At 42.0% G+C, this 21,406-nt stretch overlaps 1 protein-coding gene across 2 annotated transcripts in view; it reads left to right on the forward strand.

Annotated features, from left to right (window-relative positions):
- The window catches only part of trpm4a (transient receptor potential cation channel, subfamily M, member 4a), a 171,521-nt gene that overhangs the window by 57,215 nt on the left and 92,900 nt on the right, over positions 1-21,406 (forward strand). For both annotated transcript variants that reach the window (XR_007447791.1, XM_049560180.1), the window contains exons 6-10: positions 7,787-7,964; positions 9,701-9,765; positions 10,586-10,825; positions 12,466-12,568; positions 13,082-13,200. Coding sequence is in view for 1 of the 2 variants with exons in the window: in XM_049560180.1 (XP_049416137.1) it covers positions 7,787-7,964; positions 9,701-9,765; positions 10,586-10,825; positions 12,466-12,568; positions 13,082-13,200 (705 nt within the window). In the remaining variant the exon portion in view is untranslated. The remainder of the gene's footprint in view (positions 1-7,786; positions 7,965-9,700; positions 9,766-10,585; positions 10,826-12,465; positions 12,569-13,081; positions 13,201-21,406) is intronic.

Raw genomic sequence — 21,406 nt, forward strand, 5'->3', positions numbered from 1 at the left:
CAGTGATTGAGCCTACAAAAGGTCAAAGATGGCCAACCAGCCCTGGAATAATGCATACAGTTATGAGTGAGGGCTTTACAATTTGTAACAAATCTCAGTGCACTATCATATGCAGTATCCAACATGTGCAATCAATGTGCACGTGCAGATGCATGTACAACAAATCACCATAATCCAGAACTGGTAAGAACGTAGCAGCAACCAGTCTTTTCCTAGCCTCAAAGGAGAAACAGGACTTGTTTCTGAAATAAAACCCTGACTTCAGCTTCAGCTTTTTAAGAAGATTATCAACCTGAGGTTTAAAAGGCAGGGAGTCATTGAGCCAAATACCAAGATATTTGTAACAAGTGACAACCTCTAACTTTCCCTGAGCATTAATAACATAAGGAGTGTTCAGAGGCTTCTTCCAAGCATTAGAAAAATGCATAACCTTAGTTTTATCAGCATTTAAAACCAGCTTTAGTTGTGAGAGCTGAATCTGGATAATGTTAAAGACCCCATCAAACTGAACACACTGAGACCTATCTGAGAGGTAATTTACAAACCAGCCCACGGCCTGGTCAGACATACCAATACTCATACCTCTGTTTTGAAAATAAGATAGTCAACAGTATCAAAGGCTTTGGACAGGTCAATAAATAGAGCTGCACAGCTCTGCTTCATGTCCAAAATGCCAGTGATATCGTTCACCACCATCATAGTTGCGGTACTGGTGCTGTGTTGCTTTCTGAAGCCAGACTGATGCTTGGATAGAATGGCATTATTACATAAAAATGCTTTAAACTGTTCACTTATTAGTTGTTCCAGGATCTTTGCAAGAACTGACAGCTTTGAGATGGGCCTGTAATTGTTTAATGAAGTTAGAGTAGTGGGAGAACATAGGCTGACTTCCTATGGAGCTTTATCCCTATCTTTATTCAAGAGAGTGGTCTATCAGATTGAGAGCATTATTTATTGATTTCACGTTCAAAAACCCTGCCCTGGCACTCAAATAGCCTCTGCTTGTGCTTTTATCTACTCTGTTTCTGCTCAAACTGTGTGCTCCCACTCAGATACCATGTTGCACGCACTCAGATACCATTTGCTCGCACAGATTTCCTGCTTGAGCTTCGGTTTTTCTCCTCGCGCACAAACTGTTTCCGTGCCCTTGTGGAATTTCTGCTCTCAGATTTCTGCCCTGCTCTTGGATTTTTTTTGTGTAACAACCCTGTCAAAATCCCCCCACCAATAGAATGCCAGATTTACTGTTGACCAATGAAATGATCCCTGCCTCCTTGTGGGCGCGCTTGCCTTAGTTTTAGAGCGTCCTGTCTGGGCGGGTACTCTTTAGCCGGGTTCATCCACTCCCACCTTCTTCTCCCGTCGGGAGTTATTTTTCAACAGTCATCGGCTCACTATTATCCCTTACATATATATACATATATATATATATATGTACAGTACAGGCCAAAAGTTTGGACACAACTTCTCATTCAATACGTTTTCTTTATTTTCATGACTATTTACATTGTAGATTTTCACTGAAGGCATCAAAACTATGAATGAACACATGGAGTTATGTACTTAACAAAAAAAGGTGAAATAACTGAAAACATGTTTTATATTCTAGTTTCTTCAAAATAGCCACCCTTTGCTCTGATTACTGCTTTGCACACTCTTGGCATTCTCTCGATGAGCTTCAAGAGGTACTCACCTGAAATGGTTTCCACTTCACAGGTGTGGCTTATCAGGGTTAATTAGTGGAATTTCTTGCTTTATCAATGGGGTTGGGACCATCAGTTGTGTTGTGCAGAAGTCAGGTTAATACACAGCCGACAGCCCTATTGGACAACTGTTAAAATTCATATTATGGCAAGAACCAATCAGCTAACTAAAGAAAAACGAGTGGCCATCATTACTTTAAGAAATGAAGGTCAGTCAGTCCGGAAAATTGCAAAAACTTTAAATGTGTCCCCAAGTGGAGTCGCAAAAACCATCAAACGCTACAACGAAACTGGCACACATGAGGACCGACCCAGGAAAGGAAGACCAAGAGTCACCTCTGCTTCTGAGGATAAGTTCATCCGAGTCACCAGCCTCAGATATCGCAAGTTAACAGCAGCTCAGATCAGAGACCAGATGAATGCCACACAGAGTTCTAGCAGCAGACCCATCTCCAGAACAACTGTTAAGAGGAGACTGCACGAATCAGGCCTTCATGGTCAAATAGCTGCTAGGAAACCACTGCTAAGGAGAGGCAACAAGCAGAAGAGATTTGTTTGGGCCAAGAAACACAAGGAATGGACATTAGACCAGTGGAAATCTGTGCTTTGGTCTGATGAGTCCAAATTTGAGATCTTTGGTTCTAACCGCCATGTCTTTGTGAGACGCAGATAAGGTGAACGGATGGATTCCACATGCCTGGTTCCCACTGTGAAACATGGAGGAGGAGGTGTGATGGTGTGGGGGTGTTTTGCTGGTGACACTGTTGGGGATTTATTCAAAATTGAAGGCACACTGAACCAGCATGGCTACCACAGCATCCTGCAGCGACATGCCATCCCATGCGGTTTGCGTTTAGTTGGACGATCATTTATTTTTCAACAGGACAATGACCCCAAACACACCTCCAGGCTGTGTAAGGGCTATTTGACCAAGAAGGAGAGTGATGGAGTGCTGCGGCAGATGACCTGGCCTCCACAGTCACCGGACCTGAACCCAATCGAGATGGTTTGGGGTGAGCTGGACCGCAGAGTGAAGGCAAAGGGGCCAACAAGTGCTAAACACCTCTGGGAACTCCATCAAGACTGTTGGAAAACCATTTCAGGTGACTGCCTCTTGAAGCTCATGGAGAGAATGCCAAGAGTGTGCAAAGCAGTAATCAGAGCAAAGGGTGGCTATTTTGAAGAAACTAGAATATAAAACATGTTTTCAGTTATTTTATCTTTTTTTGTTAAGTACATAACTCCACATGTGTTCATTCATAGTTTTGATGCCTTCAGTGAGAATCTACAATGTAAATAGTCATGAAAATAAAGAAAATGCATTGAATGAGAAGGTGTGTCCAAACTTTTGGCCTGTACTGTATGTATTTAATTAAGCAATATCTCACGAGAGGGAGTGATACTATATATCGTCACGGCTGTGATTCGGTCATGGGCACTGTGGCACAAGGCCGCAGGCCGAGTGTCGAAGACAATTACAGCTGTGACGATAGCCTACAGTACAACGTCACAACCTCTCATGTGATATTGCTTTTATACAACAGTTCAACAACAGCTTAAACAGCAATGCTGAGTAAGGAAATGTTAACAAAAGGTGATGAAATAAATGATTTAAGTATGTTATGTAGCTCCGCGAAAAAAAACAGTTCCCCCACTCTGTTGCCAGGCAACGCAGCACACACGCCAGGATTTCACAAGCTACTTTGTATTTACATTGATCTGCAGCTGTGTAACTTTGTCCAGTTCGGCTGATGAAACATTGGCAAACCTGGATGTTGGCAAGGCCGGATTCAAACACACCTGGAGGTCTGCACTGAAGAGTCCTGGCTTTCCTTTTCCTCGTCCTCTCCTGCCGACCACTCATAATTTAATTCAAATGTAATTTTGGGTAAAATATCCATCTTCTTGATGTAACGCTAGTGTCAGTTTGCGTCAATGTAGCGAGTGTGACAGTTGGTTAATTAACGGTTGTATTTATATTTATAACACCTGTGAACGGAGTGATTTTACTGTTACAAGTCCCAGTGATGTTATACTCTATATCAGCACTCACCCCAGATAGCACATCTGGCCGATGTCAGCCCAATGTATCAAGTTTAGATCGTTTACACATAGCAGGGAGAACGTTTGCTCATTGCCAAGATGTCGCTGAGACGTTGGCCTTTAATCGAAAATGACCACCACGCCGCATTCAAACGTATTCATATGCTTCGTTATCTACGACCATTATTCATTTTGGTCGGACTTTTCAAACTACAAATATTTCACCATTCATTGTGAGAAATCAGTGCTAACATTGAAAACTTGCTTGACTGTTACCCATTTCGTGTGTAAGTGTGCACAATGAAGGGACAAAAGTAAATTTGACAAACTTTATTTTCAAATATCCACAAGCAGTATCTGATGGCCAGTCTCCTTCTCCTGGCGGCCTACAAGAGACAGAAAAGACGATGAGCACATAACTTAAAAAAATAAATAAAAAAATCCCAACTTCACCACTGTATTTTTTATTTTTTTATTTTTTTTGTTAGCATTTCAGCTGTATTTTAGCAGATTGAAGGCTTTGGGTCACTCTGCTTAATGTCAGGCCCGGGCGGGACCATAGGTGAGTGGATCCCAAGTCTCGAGCCCTGCCCGGGACAACGGGTGGCAGCTCCGGGCACTTCCACTTTAACCCAAAATGAGTGCTCACGATAACCAGATGAGCAGATAACGTCAGGTAGAGAAAATAAAATGAAAACACCACAGTTGTAGCCTGTTAGCTAGCATGAGCTAAACTAGCTATCAGCTAACGAAAGATAACATTAGCTGGTGGGGACATGTCCTACATGTCACATGTCCCAGGAACCTCTTTTAACGGTCACAGAATAAACAGCAAAGCTATTTTCTGCCAATTTATTCCAGTATAGCTTACCTGAAACCAACTGCAATTAGATGCTGTGTCCTGCAAGCTCAGTTCCAAACAAACACTGCGTAGATGAAATTCTGTCTTCTGTGGCGACTTCCTATGTGGGCGGGTATATTCTATGGCACTGGGTCGACCCAAAGCCGACGTAACAGAGATGTTTGATGAGCTGGGACAAAAGAGTATTAAATTTAAAGATATCATATATATATGGCGCACTTGTGTAAATTAACAGTCCCTTTATTCCAAAAGTGGTAAAGAAAGCAAGAGAAGAACATTTAATTTACAGGGCTTTCCCTGGAGGGTGGAGTGGATGAACCCGGTTAAAGAGTACCCGCCGGGATGATATGCTCTAAAACTAAGGTGAGCGCGTCCACAAGGAGACAGGGATCATTTCATTGGTCAACAGTAAATTTGGCATTCTATTGGTTGGGGGATTTTGACAGGGTTGTTACACAAAAAAATCCAAGAGCAGGGCAGAAATCTGAGAGCAGAAATTCCACAAGCGCACAGAAACAGTTTGAGCGCAAGGAGAAAAGCCGAAGCTCGAGCAGGAAATCTGTGCGAGCAAATGGTATCAGAGTGCGTGCAATATGGTATCTGTGTGCAAGCAACATGGTATCTGAGTGCAAGCACACAGTTTGAGCAGAAACAGAGTAGATCCAAGCACAAGCAGAGGCTATTTGAGTGCGAAGGCAGGGTTTTTGAGCTTGAAATCAATAAATAATGCTCTCAAACTGATAGACCACTCTCTTGAATAAAGATAGGGATAAAGCTCCATAATTTAGAGGCTTTGATAGTCAAAGTAAAATAAATCATCAACAGCTGAGTATTTATGAGGAACATTTGTTAAAATCAAGTCAATTAAAGTTGATTTAGCTGGGAATTCACTATTAGGCCAGTAGGGCTCTACAATGCGAGTAACATTTAAAAAGACACAAAGGTTTTTTGAAATCATCTGACCCGGGGGTTAACCAGTCCCAATTAAGGTCACCCAGTAAAACAAATTCACTGTACTCAAGTTGAAATAAAAGATGTGACAGTGATGACAAGGTGTCATTTACAGCAGAGGGGGGCCTATAACAACCCACAACAGTCACAAAGAATCCCATAGCTACTTCCACATTTAAAGCGAGAGATTCACATTCATTACACACTGATTCAGAAACCAAAACATTAACACAAAACTTAGTCTTCACCTAAATTGCAACACCTCCACCTCGCTTAGGCTGGTCACAATGGTACAACTATGGAAAGGTCAGAATTTGAGGTAGATTTGTTAAGCCATGTTTCTAATAAAACAATAACATCAGCATCAATAGAAACAGCCCAGATTCGGATAAAATCTAACTTTGTTAAAAGACTGCGCACATTCAGGGGAGTAAAGCCCAACCCAGACCGTGCTTTATGTTATATTATGTTATGTTATGTTATGTTATGTTATGTTATGTTATGTTATGTTATGTTATGTTATCCAGGCTGTCAGCGCACAGCAAACATCTGACACTGCCCACCGGAGAGCCTCGATGGATAGAAACACATACCACAGCAGTTTTAACAGTTAGTTTTACATTTTATATTATGCCTTTGCTCAAATGTAATGACCTGTAATAAGCTAGAAACATAGACTCTGCACCAGAACTGGAAATGATGTCCTAATGCTTGACATTTGATCAAATTTGATCCCAATCAGCCTGATGGTGGAGCTATGATTGACAGATGAAAAAGTATAAACTTTGACAGGCCACACCCCTCACACCGCAAGTCTGATGACTTGAAATCTGAAACACATGTACATCTCAATGTGCTCTACAAAAAATCTGCTGCTGGTTACTGCTCCTATTTATGGCTTTGATCTTGGGCAACTGAGCTGCTTCCTTCCATTGGCCAAGAAAGGGTTGGAACCTAGGGATTGCAGATTGCAACCAGCTGAAACTTATTAAGATTAGATTTCCTTCAGTGTTCATTGTTAAGGAGGTTTTTACCGGGTGCTGAATTATCCACAGAGATCTCTTCCTCTCTAAAACAAACAGACCAGCTGATTAAAGCTGGTAAAAACACTGAATAAAGTAGTTTGATGATACAAATCAGTTTTCTCCTATGCTGTTTGGCACGCTGGAGATGGGCGGCTCACCCACCACATGCTAATATGTCTTCATCTTTTCATGAGCTCGCGCTAGAGATAGCCATTGCCAAAGGCATTGTGTTTTCGCGTTGTCCATCCATCTGTCCCACCCTTGTGAATGTGATATTTCAAGAACACTTTAGGGGAATTTCTTCAAATTTGGCACAAATGTGCACTTGGACTCAGTGATGACCTGATTAGTTTTGGGTGATCAAAGGTCAATGTTACTGTGACCTTGTCTGTCTCATTCTTGTGAAGGTAATGTCTCAAGAACACCTTGAGGGAATTTCTTCAAATTTATCACAAACATTTACTTGGACTAACGAAGAAATGATTAGAATTTTGTGGTCAAAGGTCAAGGTCTGTGTGACCTCACAAAATATGTTTTTGGCCATAACTCAAGAATTTATATTTTTATTATGAATTATGAACAAAACTTCACACAAATGTCTATTATGATAAAATGATGAAGTGTTGACATTTTCATATTCAAAATTCAGCTTCACATATGACATCATAATGTCATAAAACACTTTTCTGGCCATTATTCACTGTCATATCTCAGGAACAGAAGGGGAGACATTTGGTCAGACTTTGATCCGTTTTTATTTATAATTGAGTTGTTTTTTCTAGAATTTCCTAAAAGATAAATTGCTTTACAAGAAACAAGACAATGTCAGCTTTATTTTAGACAGTACTTAAAACAGCAAATCACAGACTTGATAGAGACTTCTGCAGTGATGATTTGTCATTGAGAGCACAGTAAAGTGGAGAGGGGAATAAATGGAGCATCTCATGAATCAAACACTGCACACCCAGTCTGCCTCAAAGAAAAAATAAACTTAGTAAACATAAAGGGTCAGAGTATTGTAAATTTCTTTAACCAGTGGTGTGGAGTGGATGTGTGGGAGGTGCAAAGTATGAGTCATTGTGTTGGCTGGTATTAACACCAGTGTGAGTCTGTTGGCCAGATGCTCCCAGCTGAGATCAGATCTGCAGGGTAGCAGAGTAGGTTCCATCTCTCCTCACATTCATTGTGTTGTCTGTTTGAAGGGGAGTTTTCCTGCTCGTTATTATGTCCAGAACACATCACGTGACTCCAGCTGCCTGGACAACAACTGCCAGGCTTTCCTCCTGGTGGATGATGGGAGTGTTGGCCGCTGTGGGGGAGAGACAACCTTTCGTGCTAGTCTGGAGGACTACATTTCCCATCAGCGCACTGGCATTTGGGGTAAGACAGAGATATATAACAAGCCCTTTCAAACATGGGGTCTGTAATATTTCTGGTCCATCCAACAGTTGAAGTAATATGTTTTGACTTTTGCATGTAGGTCTACAAATGGGTAAGTTCCATTTTTGGTCAGTTTTCACCTTGCAGAACCAACATTAGAGATACACCGATCAGCCAAAACTAAAAACCACTGATAGGTGAAGTGAATAACACTGATCATCTTTCTACATCTTTCTGCAGTCTCCTGCTGGGACACCTTGGGTCCTGCATTCATGTGGATGCCACTTGATGCACTCCACTCACCCAGAAACTATTGCAGACCAAGTACCCCACTCATGGCAACAGCACCCTCTGATGGCAGTGGCCCCCCAGCAAGACCGTGCCCTATGCCACACTGCAAAACTGCTTTAGAATGGCCTGAGGAATGTGACAAAGAGTTTCAGGCATCCATCTGGCCTCCCAGTTCCCCAGATCCAAGTCTGATCAAGCATCTGTGAGATGTGCTGGTACTCCACCTCACATCCCACAGGATTTGCCGACAATACCTCAGTGCCAGGCACCACAGGATACCTTCAGAGGTTTTGTGTCCGTGCCTCCACAGGTCAGAGCGAAGTCCAATCCCAGGAGGCCACACTGTATAAAGACTGTGTAGAATATTGTCCACCGGAAGTAGAAATTTGTTTTTGGCTCACCAGACACAAAAGAAAACGTTGATCAAAGCAGACAGATAGTCAATAAAACAAACATACAAGGTCATTACAAAACACTTAACACATGAAATCAGCTCATTGTCTATGCATAGTTCAAAACTCATCAGTCACTTTGTTGAGTTAAGGATATTGATGACACTTGGGATAAAGGACTTATTGATTACATTTTTAGTTGCTAGAGGGACTCTTGGAGCTCAGGAGCTTGAACTGTCTAAATAATGTTAACTATTTCTCTTGTCAGCATCACAGTCCTAGAGAGTCTTGGATGTACAATTCAGATGAACGTACCAGTCAAGCTCAATCAGATTGGGATCTGGGGAATTTGAAGGTCAGATTGATGCCTTGAGATCTTTGCCACATTCCTCAGGTCGTTTCTGAGCAGTTTTTGTTTTTGCTGGGGGGGCCACTGCCATCAGGGAGTGCCATTGCCCTCAGGATGGGTACTGTAACGTTGTTCGTTTGGGTGGAATGCATCAAGTGGCATCCACATGGATGCCAGGACCAGCAGAGCATTGCATTGTAATGAAATGATCAATGTTTTGGCTCATGAGTGTATTTCCTTCTGACACACTGAAACGTAGCTTGGCATAGGCTATATAATTGTTGTTGTACTGTAAGAGTAGGACCATGATAAGTACTTGCCTGCCTTCTACTGGTGAAGGTCATAGTTTTAGATCGTATCTCATTGTATGTCAAATTAAGTTTCAAATGCCCTCACAAATAAATGATTATTGGATAAAACTTATACTGGATATGTGCAGCTGTGTGAGCAGAGGGCTCCCATTTTGTGCCCAGTAAACCTACCTTGGATAAATACAGGCCAAAACAAAGGGATGTAGAATGCTGAGAAGTTGTAGACAATCTTGATTGAAGCTGAAAGGTTACAAAAACCTACTTCTGTCAGTTCAACTCATGATAAGAAAAATAGTTCACTTCTGGAACACTGATAATAATCTTTGCTTGATGCATTGTTTCTCTAGAGAAGCTGTCTGTTTCTTCTTACTTCTTATCTTGGGCCACTAACAGGTAGCGGCAGTATTGAAATCCCAGTGCTGTGCATGCTTATCTCAGGAGATGCCAGTATGTTGGAGGTAAGGAAACTGTCAAATACATTCTCACTTGACACACACTATAATAATTTTTTAGATTTTACCAAAATATTTCACCCATACAAGCATGGCACAGGTGGAACTGATGAAATATTTTTTTGTGGATCTACTGCCTGCTTTCCCTGGCCATAGCAGCTGGGAGCAAGGCAGAGGTACTGTGGGGTGGCCTGTAGATAATGCTTGTTTCAGGTCTGATAAACAGAGGCAGAGAACAGGGCAAGGACAACCTAAGCAAATGTGCTGCGCACAACTCTACAAAAAGTAAATGAAATAATTAAACTAAAAATAATAGATGGGAGACACCACACAGGGTTACTGGGCATCTGGTGGGAGGAACTTAGGACAGACAGGGAAGAGCTGCAGCAAGAGGGTGCATTTTTAATGCCAGTTTGGGACAGTTGTTGACAGTTTCATTTTAAATCAGAGATGAATAGTGATTCATTCATTCATTCATTCAGTTAGTCAGTCAGTCACACAAGGAGTTACATGGCCATCAGCAGCATGCCACATGAAAAACTGTGACTCTCTCTCTCTCTCTCTCTCTCTCTATCTATCTATCTATCTATCATCTATCTATCTATGTATAATTATAAAGTAGTGTCTCGCATATGATATGATGTACCTTTTTTTTTTACAAAGTACCCCAGTATTTAACCGTGACTCTCAGATGTGTTTTGTCAGCTCTGTGGATACTTTTCAGTCCACAGCTTGTTAAAAAGAGAGATGTCCATCTCACTGAGGCTCTTATTAAATATGAGATCAATGAAAATCTTATTTTGTGTCAATATCTTCCCTGGTTTAGAGATTAGATGCCTCTCTGAAGAAATCTACACCATGGTTGGTTCTTGCTGGTTCGGGTCCAGCTGCAGACCTTGTCAGTGAACTGCTTGGTAATCTCTCCCCTGTTTGCCTCAGTCCCACTTCTTGTCCAGCAGAGGGGGAGGCTACTGAGGGTCACAACGCAGAGCTCCGTGACAAGGTCCGTGACAAAGTTCGGAGACACTTCCCAGTTGAAGCTGAACTGGAAAAACTGGTGGATAGTGTAAGTCAGACATCTGTTCTTAATTGCCCACAGTTCATTGCAGTACTGTTGTGACATTGTATTTTTTCTTATTGTTATTGTAGCCCACTAAAGTTCTACTTGAATCATTCAGACCTGAAATAACACAGAAATATGTAGAAATAAAGGCTTCTGAGGTGATGAAAATGCATTTTATTTTTATTATTAAAATTATATGACCTCCCAAAACCTCACATTTATAAATACCCACAAATTAGACAAAACTGGGAATAAATAAAACAGCGAAAGAAAAAATATCTAATAGAAAAAAAATATCTAATAGAGCTAATGCAAAAAACATATCAAGTCAGATTTATCAAACTTTGGAAGACGAATCTAGAAGTCAAGAAATTAAAGCAATCACCAGCTGGGAGAAGGAATTAAAGGTAGATATATCTCCAGACATACGAAGGGACATCAGTAATAATACATGTACAATGTACAAGTTCATTCATTTAGAGAGAATATTCTTGGAAAATTCAAATGCGTTTCTTTTGAAGACTTATTATCCAGGTAAAATACTCTAAGGTGAGAACACCAAGCTGTTGGCCAAAATTTGGGGAGGTAAAAGCCAACAATACCCACATATTCTATTCCTATCTGGTCTAAATAAGAAATAAGGGGAGTTATAGACAGCATGTTTCAGTGCTCACTAATTTTGGGGCCCAAGCAATTGTTACTTGGCCGAACACCACAGCTACTATCTCAACAAACTGATAAGTGTCTTTTTAGAACTTTAAGAGTAATCGCACTTAAACAGATAAACTGATTGAAACTGGAGGTGCCACAACAAAGCCAATGCAAGGATACAATTAACAAGATCTATAAAATGGAGATAATAAACCAGAGCAATAGGAATCTAGCTTAAGTATTTGATGCAAGATGGGAGAGAATGCAGAAAACAGATATTATACAGATGAGCAGACACTATTCACTAGCATTCACTAGCTTGCATGAGGAAGCCAATGGATGCCTCAAATTATTTATAGTTTCATATGATACCACTAGTGTGTGTGCACATTCAGTCACAGGATGCACACACAGATGTACATAGAGACACACACACACACACACACACACACACACACACACACATACGTTATGGACGTGCATCTTGTCCTGTTGTGACCCTTTTCACACCCTATTCACCCCCAAACCTGCGTGTGTGCATGTGGGTGCCTCCCACTTTGGAATGTTCATTTTCCTTCACACAGCAGTTCTTGTAGAAATGGGTTCTCAAAGGCTAACTGTACTGTGATGAGCAGGGGGCAGTCATACCAGGATCATGCCCTGAGTCTCTCCAGTGGTGTGCAAGAACTTCATTCCTGCTGTCTGTCACCAGTGACTTTGTATCAACTAAGCTGATTTTTTATGGAGTGCCCTTATCATTTGATGATTCAATAAGAAGAGTTTTATGTCGGAAAAACCTCTAATAATTCTGATATTGCTCATGGGAGAAATTAATAGGATGAAATCTGGCTGGTTAATATAATTGTCTTACTATTTATATAATCTACAGATCATCCAGTACTGTTCTATTTGATCTGCCTATAGTCTGAGTAGTTATGTTAGTGTTTATTGTGTATGAAATTAAACTTTTTCATGTCCCTCTGTGTGTCTAGGCTCTGAATATTTATCAGAACAGAGAGCTCATCACTGTTTTCCATGGGGAACAGGAGGGTTCTGAAGATTTTGATACAGTTCTTCTCAAAGCCCTTGTTAGAGGTAAGTGAGAAGATACATTTTTATGTATTTGTTTTGTTTACTTAGCACCTTTAAGGAGCATAATGTCACAAAATACTTTAAACTGTAGCTGTATTTAAAAAAACAACAACAAAATTTTCAGATTTGCTGACACTGTCACCATAATCACACAGCATTTATGAGACAGGTAGTCTTTGAAAAATATAGTGCTTCTGCATGTGAATGAAAACAACCAATCAGAGCCAAGGAGTCTGGAAGACAGCTGTCAGTCATGTAATCCCTGCTCATGAACTGCAGTCAAACTAGGCAGCACCGATTCTGTTACGGCATTGCCTTTTTCTAGCCTCAAATGTCTTTAGAAACATATTTTAGTGACTGTTAAGCTGTAAAATCCCAGGTATCTCCCTGTTACCTGTTTGTCCAGTTTTATTTATCCAGTCTCATTTGTTGTACAGTACGTGTAAATGTTGCTGTGTGTGTGTGTGTGTGTGTGTGGGTGTGTGTGTGGGTGTGTGTTTGTGTTTGTGTGTTAAGCTAGTAAACGTGTGTCCAGTGATGCCAGTGAGTACACAGAGGAGTTGAAACTAGCTGTGGCCTGGAACCGAGTGGACATCGCCAAAACTGAGCTCTTCAACGGAGACATCCAGTGGAAGGTCAGAGTCAGGGCACAGTCACACATGAGTGAAGTTAACATTGGCGAATACTGGCCTTCTGTTCACTTCAATTCAATGTTAGGGAAAGAGCGAATAAAACTCAGACCAGACCAAAGATTGGTGACGAGACACAACCGTTGTAGAATGTTGCAGAGAAAAGTTGCAGCAGTGTGAACTGGCCAGTCTGAGCTTGACTCAAGCTCAGACTGGCCGTGAGCGCATACTATGTTAAATAATAGGGCACTCAGACAACGTCAAACAACGTCAAAATACGTAAGGTCACTCCAGTGGTAACTTCCTGCAACAACTGAAATCTCGTGAGACGTGAGATTTCAGAGCCAGACTTTCACTCTCTGAGTGAGTGGCTGCGGTCAAAAAGTCCCTCCTATCGTCTTTTTCTAACCACTTTTCCTTGACCTCGATGGAAAACGTTGCAAGGTCAAGGGAAGATGTGAAGGAGAATTCACAAGGACTTAAGAAAAGACAACTGCGGTGCTGAGAGAATCCGACTGCACTTACACTGGGCTACGTAATGATGCGATGGCGGATGTTATTGAAGTGGGTCTGCTGTGGTGAAACTACTGCTTCTGAAGATGGACTACAAAAAGCGCATCTTCGATAATGCGCCCCCTACGTTCTCATCGTGTTGATTCATGCAGGATATATAAACGTGGACAACACGGTGAAAGATATTATTTAATTACTAAGGTCAGAATTGAAATAAAAAAAAGGATTATAGGCTACCAGCCAGAAACTGAAACGAAATTGTCACATTGAGAATGCTTGGCCACACTCACCCATCTGACTCCCAAATAGTAAAATTAATTAATGATATCACTAAAGACTGGCAATACAACAACGCTCAAATGAATAAATGACTGATGCAAACTGAGCATATGTTATGGTGCGTGTCCCCTCCATCCACAGCTGTGTTCAACTTGTTTGTTTTATAACAGGATAAACAAATATTAAATGCATTATTTTGTTTTTCTGTGTGAATAAAAAAATAATGGAAATCCACGTGTTTTTTTCATTTTCTTCTTCAAATGGGTAATTGGAATAGAAATTAGACCACAACCAGTAACCAACTTGTGTTTATTGTTATATCAATATTATGTGCCCCTACTGCACAGATAGATAGATAAATAATAATATTAATAATAAAAGTGAAAAATAATAATAAAAGTGATGCTGCTGTGCCTCGTGTGTAAATGCGTAAATTTGTAAATTACGTGTATGTATAAATTTATGGGGAAACACGCTTATTGTTTCTGCTGTATTTATTGCAAGTATTTAATAACCTCAAGCAGATATCTTTTAATGTTACAGTCTTTTGTATTTTTTGTTATGATCCTTCCACTGTAGCTCTGCAGGGAAACACTGTACAGGGGAATAAAAAGTGGGAAGCAGTAACTTTATTGTTTATTTAAATCTCCAGATAGGCCAATTAGGCCTATACGTGCATTTATGCACGAGGCACAGCAACGTTACTTCATTGATTATCTATCTATTATTTTTTTCAGTTCAATTCAATTTTATTTATATAGCACCAAATCACAACAAAAGTCATCTCAGGGCACTTTACACAAGGAGCAGGTCTAGATAATACTCTTGAATTTACAGAGACCCAACAATTCCCCCATGAGCAGCACTTGGAAGGAAGAACTCGAACCTCGAGCAGAACCCGGCTGTAGGTGGGCAGCCATCTGCTTTGACCGGTTGGGTTGAGAGAGAAAAGGGGGGGCACAGAGAAGCAGAACGTCTGTCTGTCTGTCTGTCCGTCCGTCCGTCCGTCTGTCTGTGCGTGCCATAAGCATAGCCAATGCCAGTATTTTGAGATGCAGTAGGGGCAGGTAATATGGATATAACAATCAAGGCGAAAAACAAGTCGGCTTCTGGTTTTGGTTTAATTTCTATTTCAATTAGCCATTTGAAGACGAAAACGGGAAAGGCACGTGGATTTCCATTTTTTCTCATTCACACGAAAATTGGAAAATTAAAATAATGCGGTAACTTACATGGTGATCTCCTTCCTTTCTCGGTCATGTTGATCTTTTTCTTTCCTAATCATTTGAATTTGTGAATGGTGCGGCGCTTGGTCGCTTTAAGTATTGCCACCACAAGGACTTGTGGGACGGAATTATCTCCTTTCATTAAAGATGGTCCAGTGTACCCTATGCTAAAGGAGATTAGAAAGGAAGCATTGAAGCACCTTTCCTTAAAATTGAGAGAATTTGATCAGCTCTTATCATGGCTGCCACTTAGATACTTAACGTCATTTCACTCAGTTAGGAACCTTCCTAAGCAAAAAAGACTGTTCGACCTCAGCCAGTGTTTTGACTTGCCACAACAAACATGTCCGAATTTTTACCAGATTTTGACCAACTGGATCTGGATGAGCCATTTCAATTTGATGACCACCCGTATTTATTTGAACACAGAGTACACGCATGTACACGGACTCAGAGCTCATTGAAACTGAAGAGCGGACGAGGAGTTCGCTGACCAAGTCAAAATGACCGCAGATGGTGTGTTCACTTACTGTGGCAGGTGCTCCGTCCCTGCTGAGCCCTCTGTTTCCGTCCTCACAGCGTGCCGGTGTCAAACGGTGGATCACTGTTGCTGCTCACTGTATGTGCTTACACACACACACACACACACACACACACACACACACACACACACACACACATTCTCACTGACTGATTAATTGGCACTGGTTAGTTATATTATTGTGGCATATTTATTATGATTACAGTCCATCTGATGCTTGTTTTGTTTCTGTTTTTCACAGTTTCATCATGACTACAAATGCAACTGTAGCCAGTATCTCACCATCATTATCCCCATTCATATTTTAAGAAGATAAAATTTATATTCAGCCACAAAATAAGCCTGAAAAGCTAAAAATCAGAACAGAAGTACAGAGAGTTGTTGCATAGAGATGATAGGCTGTCTCATCTAGTTGCAATGGTGTGAACTGGCAGGTTTTTTTCAACATTGCAGAACGGCACATTGCAAGTAGTTGCCTGTTTAAACTCCTTTTGTCGCCAATCTTTGGTCTGAACTGGGCTTAAAACATTTGCTTCTGTTGACAAAGCAACAAAGCAAATTCACATCTTCGCATTGCCTGAAGTTTAACTTTGGTGAACTTTGACCAGTGAAGTTGCAGCCTGAACCAATAGCAAAGAAGTTTGTGTGGGAGAGACAGGGATTGTTCTCCTCTGAAACCAGCCAATATTGTATGATATTGGCCATGAAACATACAAACTGCCCCACAGGAGAGATGCTGCTCGGCTGGCAGTCAGTCAAGAGACAGATATGGAGCATAAGAAAAAAGAAAATGTACCAATAATATCATGTTTTGCAGGATTTATTAGCAAGCTACTCAACATTATCTAGTAAGCTATCTTTCCGTGTGCATCACACCTGGCCCTGCCGACATTCAGTACAAATACCGCCTCAATAACTGCACTGTAAAAGTTTTGCCATTTTGCACCCCTTTAATAAATCAATCAATTTTATTTATAAAGCCCAATTTGTCTCAGAGGGCTTTACAGCATACGACATACCTCTGACCCTCACAGTGGATAATGAAAAACTCCCCATAAAAAACCCTTAAACGGGAAAAAAATGGTAGAAACCTCAGGAAGAGCAACTGAGGAGGGATCCCTCTTCCAGATGTGCAACAGATGTCGTACAGAACAAATCAACATAATAAATTTACAGTGTTCCATATGACAAAATGATACATAAAGAGGGACAGAGACAGAGAGAGATGCAGGATAGACAGTAATGACAGTAGCTTACAACAACATTAATTTAAGTAGTAATATAATAATAATTATGGCTATTGTGGTATAATATGTTGTAAGTATATATATATATATATATACAGTACAGGCCAAAAGTTTGGACACACCTTCTCATTCAATACGTTTTCTTTATTTTCATGACTATTTACATTGTAGATTCTCACTGAAGGCATCAAAACTATGAATGAACACGTGGAGTTATGTACTTAACAAAAAAAGGTGAAATAACTGAAAACATGTTTTATATTCTAGTTTCTTCAAAATAGCCACCCTTTGCTCTGATTACTGCTTTGCACACTCTTGGCATTCTCTCCATGAGCTTCAAGAGGTAGTCACCTGAAATGGTTTCCACTTCACAGGTGTGCCTTATCAGGGTTAATTAGTGGAATTTCTTGCTTTATCAATGGGGTTGGGACCATCAGTTGTGTTGTGCAGAAGTCAGGTTAATACACAGCCGACAGCCCTATTGGACAACTGTTAAAATTCATATTATGGCAAGAACCAATCAGCTAACTAAAGAAAAGTGAGTGGCCATCATTACTTTAAGAAATGAAGGTCAGTCAGTCCGGAAAATTGCAAGGACTTTAAATGTGTCCCCAAGTGGAGTCGCAAAAACCATCAAGCGCTACAACGAAACTGGCACACATGAGGACCGACCCAGGAAAGGAAGACCAAGAGTCACCTCTGCTTCTGAGGATAAGTTCATCCGAGTCACCAGCCTCAGAAATCGCAAGTTAACAGCAGCTCAGATCAGAGACCAGATGAATGCCACACAGAGTTCTAGCAGCAGACTCATCTCTAGAACAACTGTTAAGAGGAGACTGCGCGAATCAGGCCTTCATTGTCAAACAGCTGCTAGGAAACCACTGCTAAGGAGAGGCAACAAGCAGAAGAGATTTGTTTGGGCCAAGAAACACAAGGAATGGACATTAGACCAGTGGAAATCTGTGCTTTGGTCTGATGAGTCCAAATCTGAGATCTTTGGTTCCAACCGCCGTGTCTTTGTGAGACGCAGAAAAGGTGAACGGATGGATTCCACATGCCTGGTTCCCACTGTGAAGCATGGAGGAGGAGGTGTGATGGTGTGGGGGTGTTTTGCTGGTGACACTGCTGGGGATTTATTCAAAATTGAAGGCACACTGAACCAGCATGGCTACCACAGCATCCTGCAGCGACATGCCATCCCATCCGGTTTATGCTAGTTGGACGATCATTTATTTTTCAACAGGACAATGACCCCAAACACACCTCCAGGCTGTGTAAGGGCTATTTGACCAAGAAGGAGAGTGATGGAGTGCTGCGGCAGATGACCTGGCCTCCACAGTCACCGGACCTGAACCCAATCGAGATGGTTTGGGGTGAGCTAGACCGCAGAGTGAAGGCAAAGGGGCCAACAAGTGCTAAACACCTCTGGGAACTCCTTCAAGACTGTTGGAAAACCATTTCAGGTGACTACCTCTTGAAGCTCATGGAGAGAATGCCAAGAGTGTGCAAAGCAGTAATCAGAGCAAAGGGTGGCTATTTTGAAGAAACTAGAATATAAAACATGTTTTCAGTTATTTTATCTTTTTTTGTTAAGTACATAACTCCACATGTGTTCATTCATAGTTTTGATGCCTTCAGTGAGAATCTACAATGTAAATAGTCATGAAAATAAAGAAAACGCATTGAATGAGAAGGTGTGTCCAAACTTTTGGCCTGTACTGTATATATATATATATATATATATATATATATATATATATATTAATATATATATTATCACAAGTCATCACGATAATGGTGTACATCCCGCCATCGGCTGATGCTGCAGCAGCCTGTGAGCTCTTACACACTTTTGTGTCTCAGCTCCAAACATCACACCCCCAGTCTCCACCCTCCCCACTTTCACACAGTATGTGGACTGCCACACCAGGGACTGCAGAACACTGGACTTGCTGTAAGCAAACATCAAGGATGTATAAAGCTCATCCCCCCTCCCCCCATTGGGCCGCTCAGACCACAACCTGGTCCATCTGTCCCCTGCTTACATACCTGTGGTGAGCAGAGAAATCCCCACCATTAGGTATGTGAGGAAATGGTCTGAGGAGAACAGCATGACACTGAGGGACTGTTTTGGAACAACTGACTGGTGAGTGCTGTGCAGTCCACATGGGGAAGACATTGACAGTTTGACTGACTGCATCACAGACTACATAAACTTCTGCGTGGAGAACACCGTACCAATCAGGAAGGTACGGTGCTTCTCCAACAACAAGCCATGGGTGACCCCTGATCTGAAAGTGCTTCTGAATGAGAAGAAGAGGATTTTTAGATCAGGGGACAAAGAAGAGCTGAGGAGGGACCTAAAAAGAGAATTAAGGAGGGGCAAGGACAGCTACAGGAGGAAGTTGGAGGAGTGCCTTCAATGTAAGAAAGGTGTAGAGAGGCCTGAACACAATCTCTGACCACAACAACAACAGCGGGAGGGGCCCAGAGTCCGGAGACCAGGGGTGGGCGAATGAATTGAACCTGTTTTTCAACAGGCTTGATTCTGCTCCCTCTCCCTCCCCCACCCACCAGAGCACAGACCCAGGGCCCTCTCACCCTTTCTGGCACACCTCCTCCCCCTCCCTCAGGACATCAGGGACATCAGCTGCACCCTCCCCTCACCTCTTTACCCCCTCCACTTCACACCTCCCTCCCCCTATCTTCCTCAGCTGGAGTCACCCCCCACCCCCAGCTGCAGCCTCTCTATAACAGCTGACCAGGTGAGGAGGGGGCCCATGAAGATCAAGGTGAAGAAGGCTACTGTTCCGGATGGCATCAGCTCCAGACTGCTGAGGGACTGTGCAGTCCAGCTCTGTCAGCTGGTTCTGCGCATCTTTATTCTCAGCCTCAGTCTGGAGAAGGTTCCTGTCCTGTGGAAGACTTCCTGCGTGGTTCCTGTACCAAGGACTGCACACCACAGGGAGCCCAACTGCTTCAGACCTGTAGCCCTGACCTCCCACCTGATGAAAACCATGGGGAGGATTATACTGAACTACCTCTGACCCCTGGTTAGAACAGAACTGGAGCCCCTGCAGTTTGCATATCAGACAGGCATTGGGGTGGATGATGCAGTCATCCAGCTGCTCCACTGATCACTGTCTCACCTGGAGAACGCTGGAAGTGCTGCGAGTCATGTTTTTGACCTTTCCAGTGCTTTCAGTACAATACAGCCATCTTTGCTCAGGGGGAAGCTGGAAGGAGCTGGAGTCGACCGCCACCTGGCTGCGTGGACCATCACCCCCCCTCACCAGCAGACCACACTATGTGAGGCTCCTTGACTGTGTGTCTGATGTGGTAGTCTGCAGCACAGAGGCTCCACAGGAGCCTCTTTAGAGCGCTGTTCACCCTTTACACATCGGAGTTCAGATTAGGGTTGTCAAAAGTATCGATACTCAAATGCTGTATCCGGATACAAGACTAATTTACAAAAGTATCGATACTAACAGTGCACGCCACCTTAGCACCTGTCGGGTGCGCGCAACGGGTCCGACGGACACGCGCTGTGCAGGCAGTGTCTGACAGGCACAGAGCCCTCACTGCAACCCGGCTTGTTGTCGTCGCTGTGCATGCATGCACACATTTCTGTTGCTGTAATATGGCCAGCGCAGCTGCAGGAGGATCAGAGCAGCCAGTTTTGGTCAAAAATGATAAAGGAAAAAGCTCACTTTGGAAATATTTAGTCAAGTGAACACAGCATGCTGCAGACGGCAGGCACGGCCCCTCTCCTCACTAGCAGCTGGTGTCGCCAGCATCAAACTAAAATATAACTTCTAACGTTAATGTGGGAGCTAAGCAGAAAACTTTATCAGTCATGCCCGTCTGTAACATTAATAGACAATGTTAGTTTAACAGGACAACACAATTATGTGTGTCTGAAAAGTTATGTTAACTGTAAAGTCACAGATTGAAGCTAAAAAAACGTTTGGTTTCTCCCATCACCCCTGGTTCTCTGATCACATAGTGAGGTAGAAACAGGAGCATCCTGAGCCTAAACTACCAACTCTATTTGATCAGCAACGAAAATATGGTGCCAATTCACCAGAAGCACAGAAAATAAACAGGGCTGTAGATAAATACATTTGTATGGACAGATCTTGTTTCTGGTTGTTATTTATTTATTTATTTATTTATCACTGATGTTACTGTTCTGATCTTTATTTAAAAAATGACATGCCTCTTAATTTTTTGCTGCTGTATCGAAAGTGGTATCGAGTATTGAATATTTTCCTGGGTATCGATATCGAGTTTGAAATTTTAGTATCATGCCAACCCCACTTCAGATACAACATGGACAGCTGCCACCTTCAGAAATTCTTTGATGATACAGCCATTGTTGGGCGTGTGTCAGAGGGGAATGATCT

Source organism: Epinephelus fuscoguttatus, linkage group LG19, assembly GCF_011397635.1.
Source record: "Epinephelus fuscoguttatus linkage group LG19, E.fuscoguttatus.final_Chr_v1".
NCBI classification, from domain to species: domain Eukaryota; kingdom Metazoa; phylum Chordata; class Actinopteri; order Perciformes; family Serranidae; genus Epinephelus; species Epinephelus fuscoguttatus.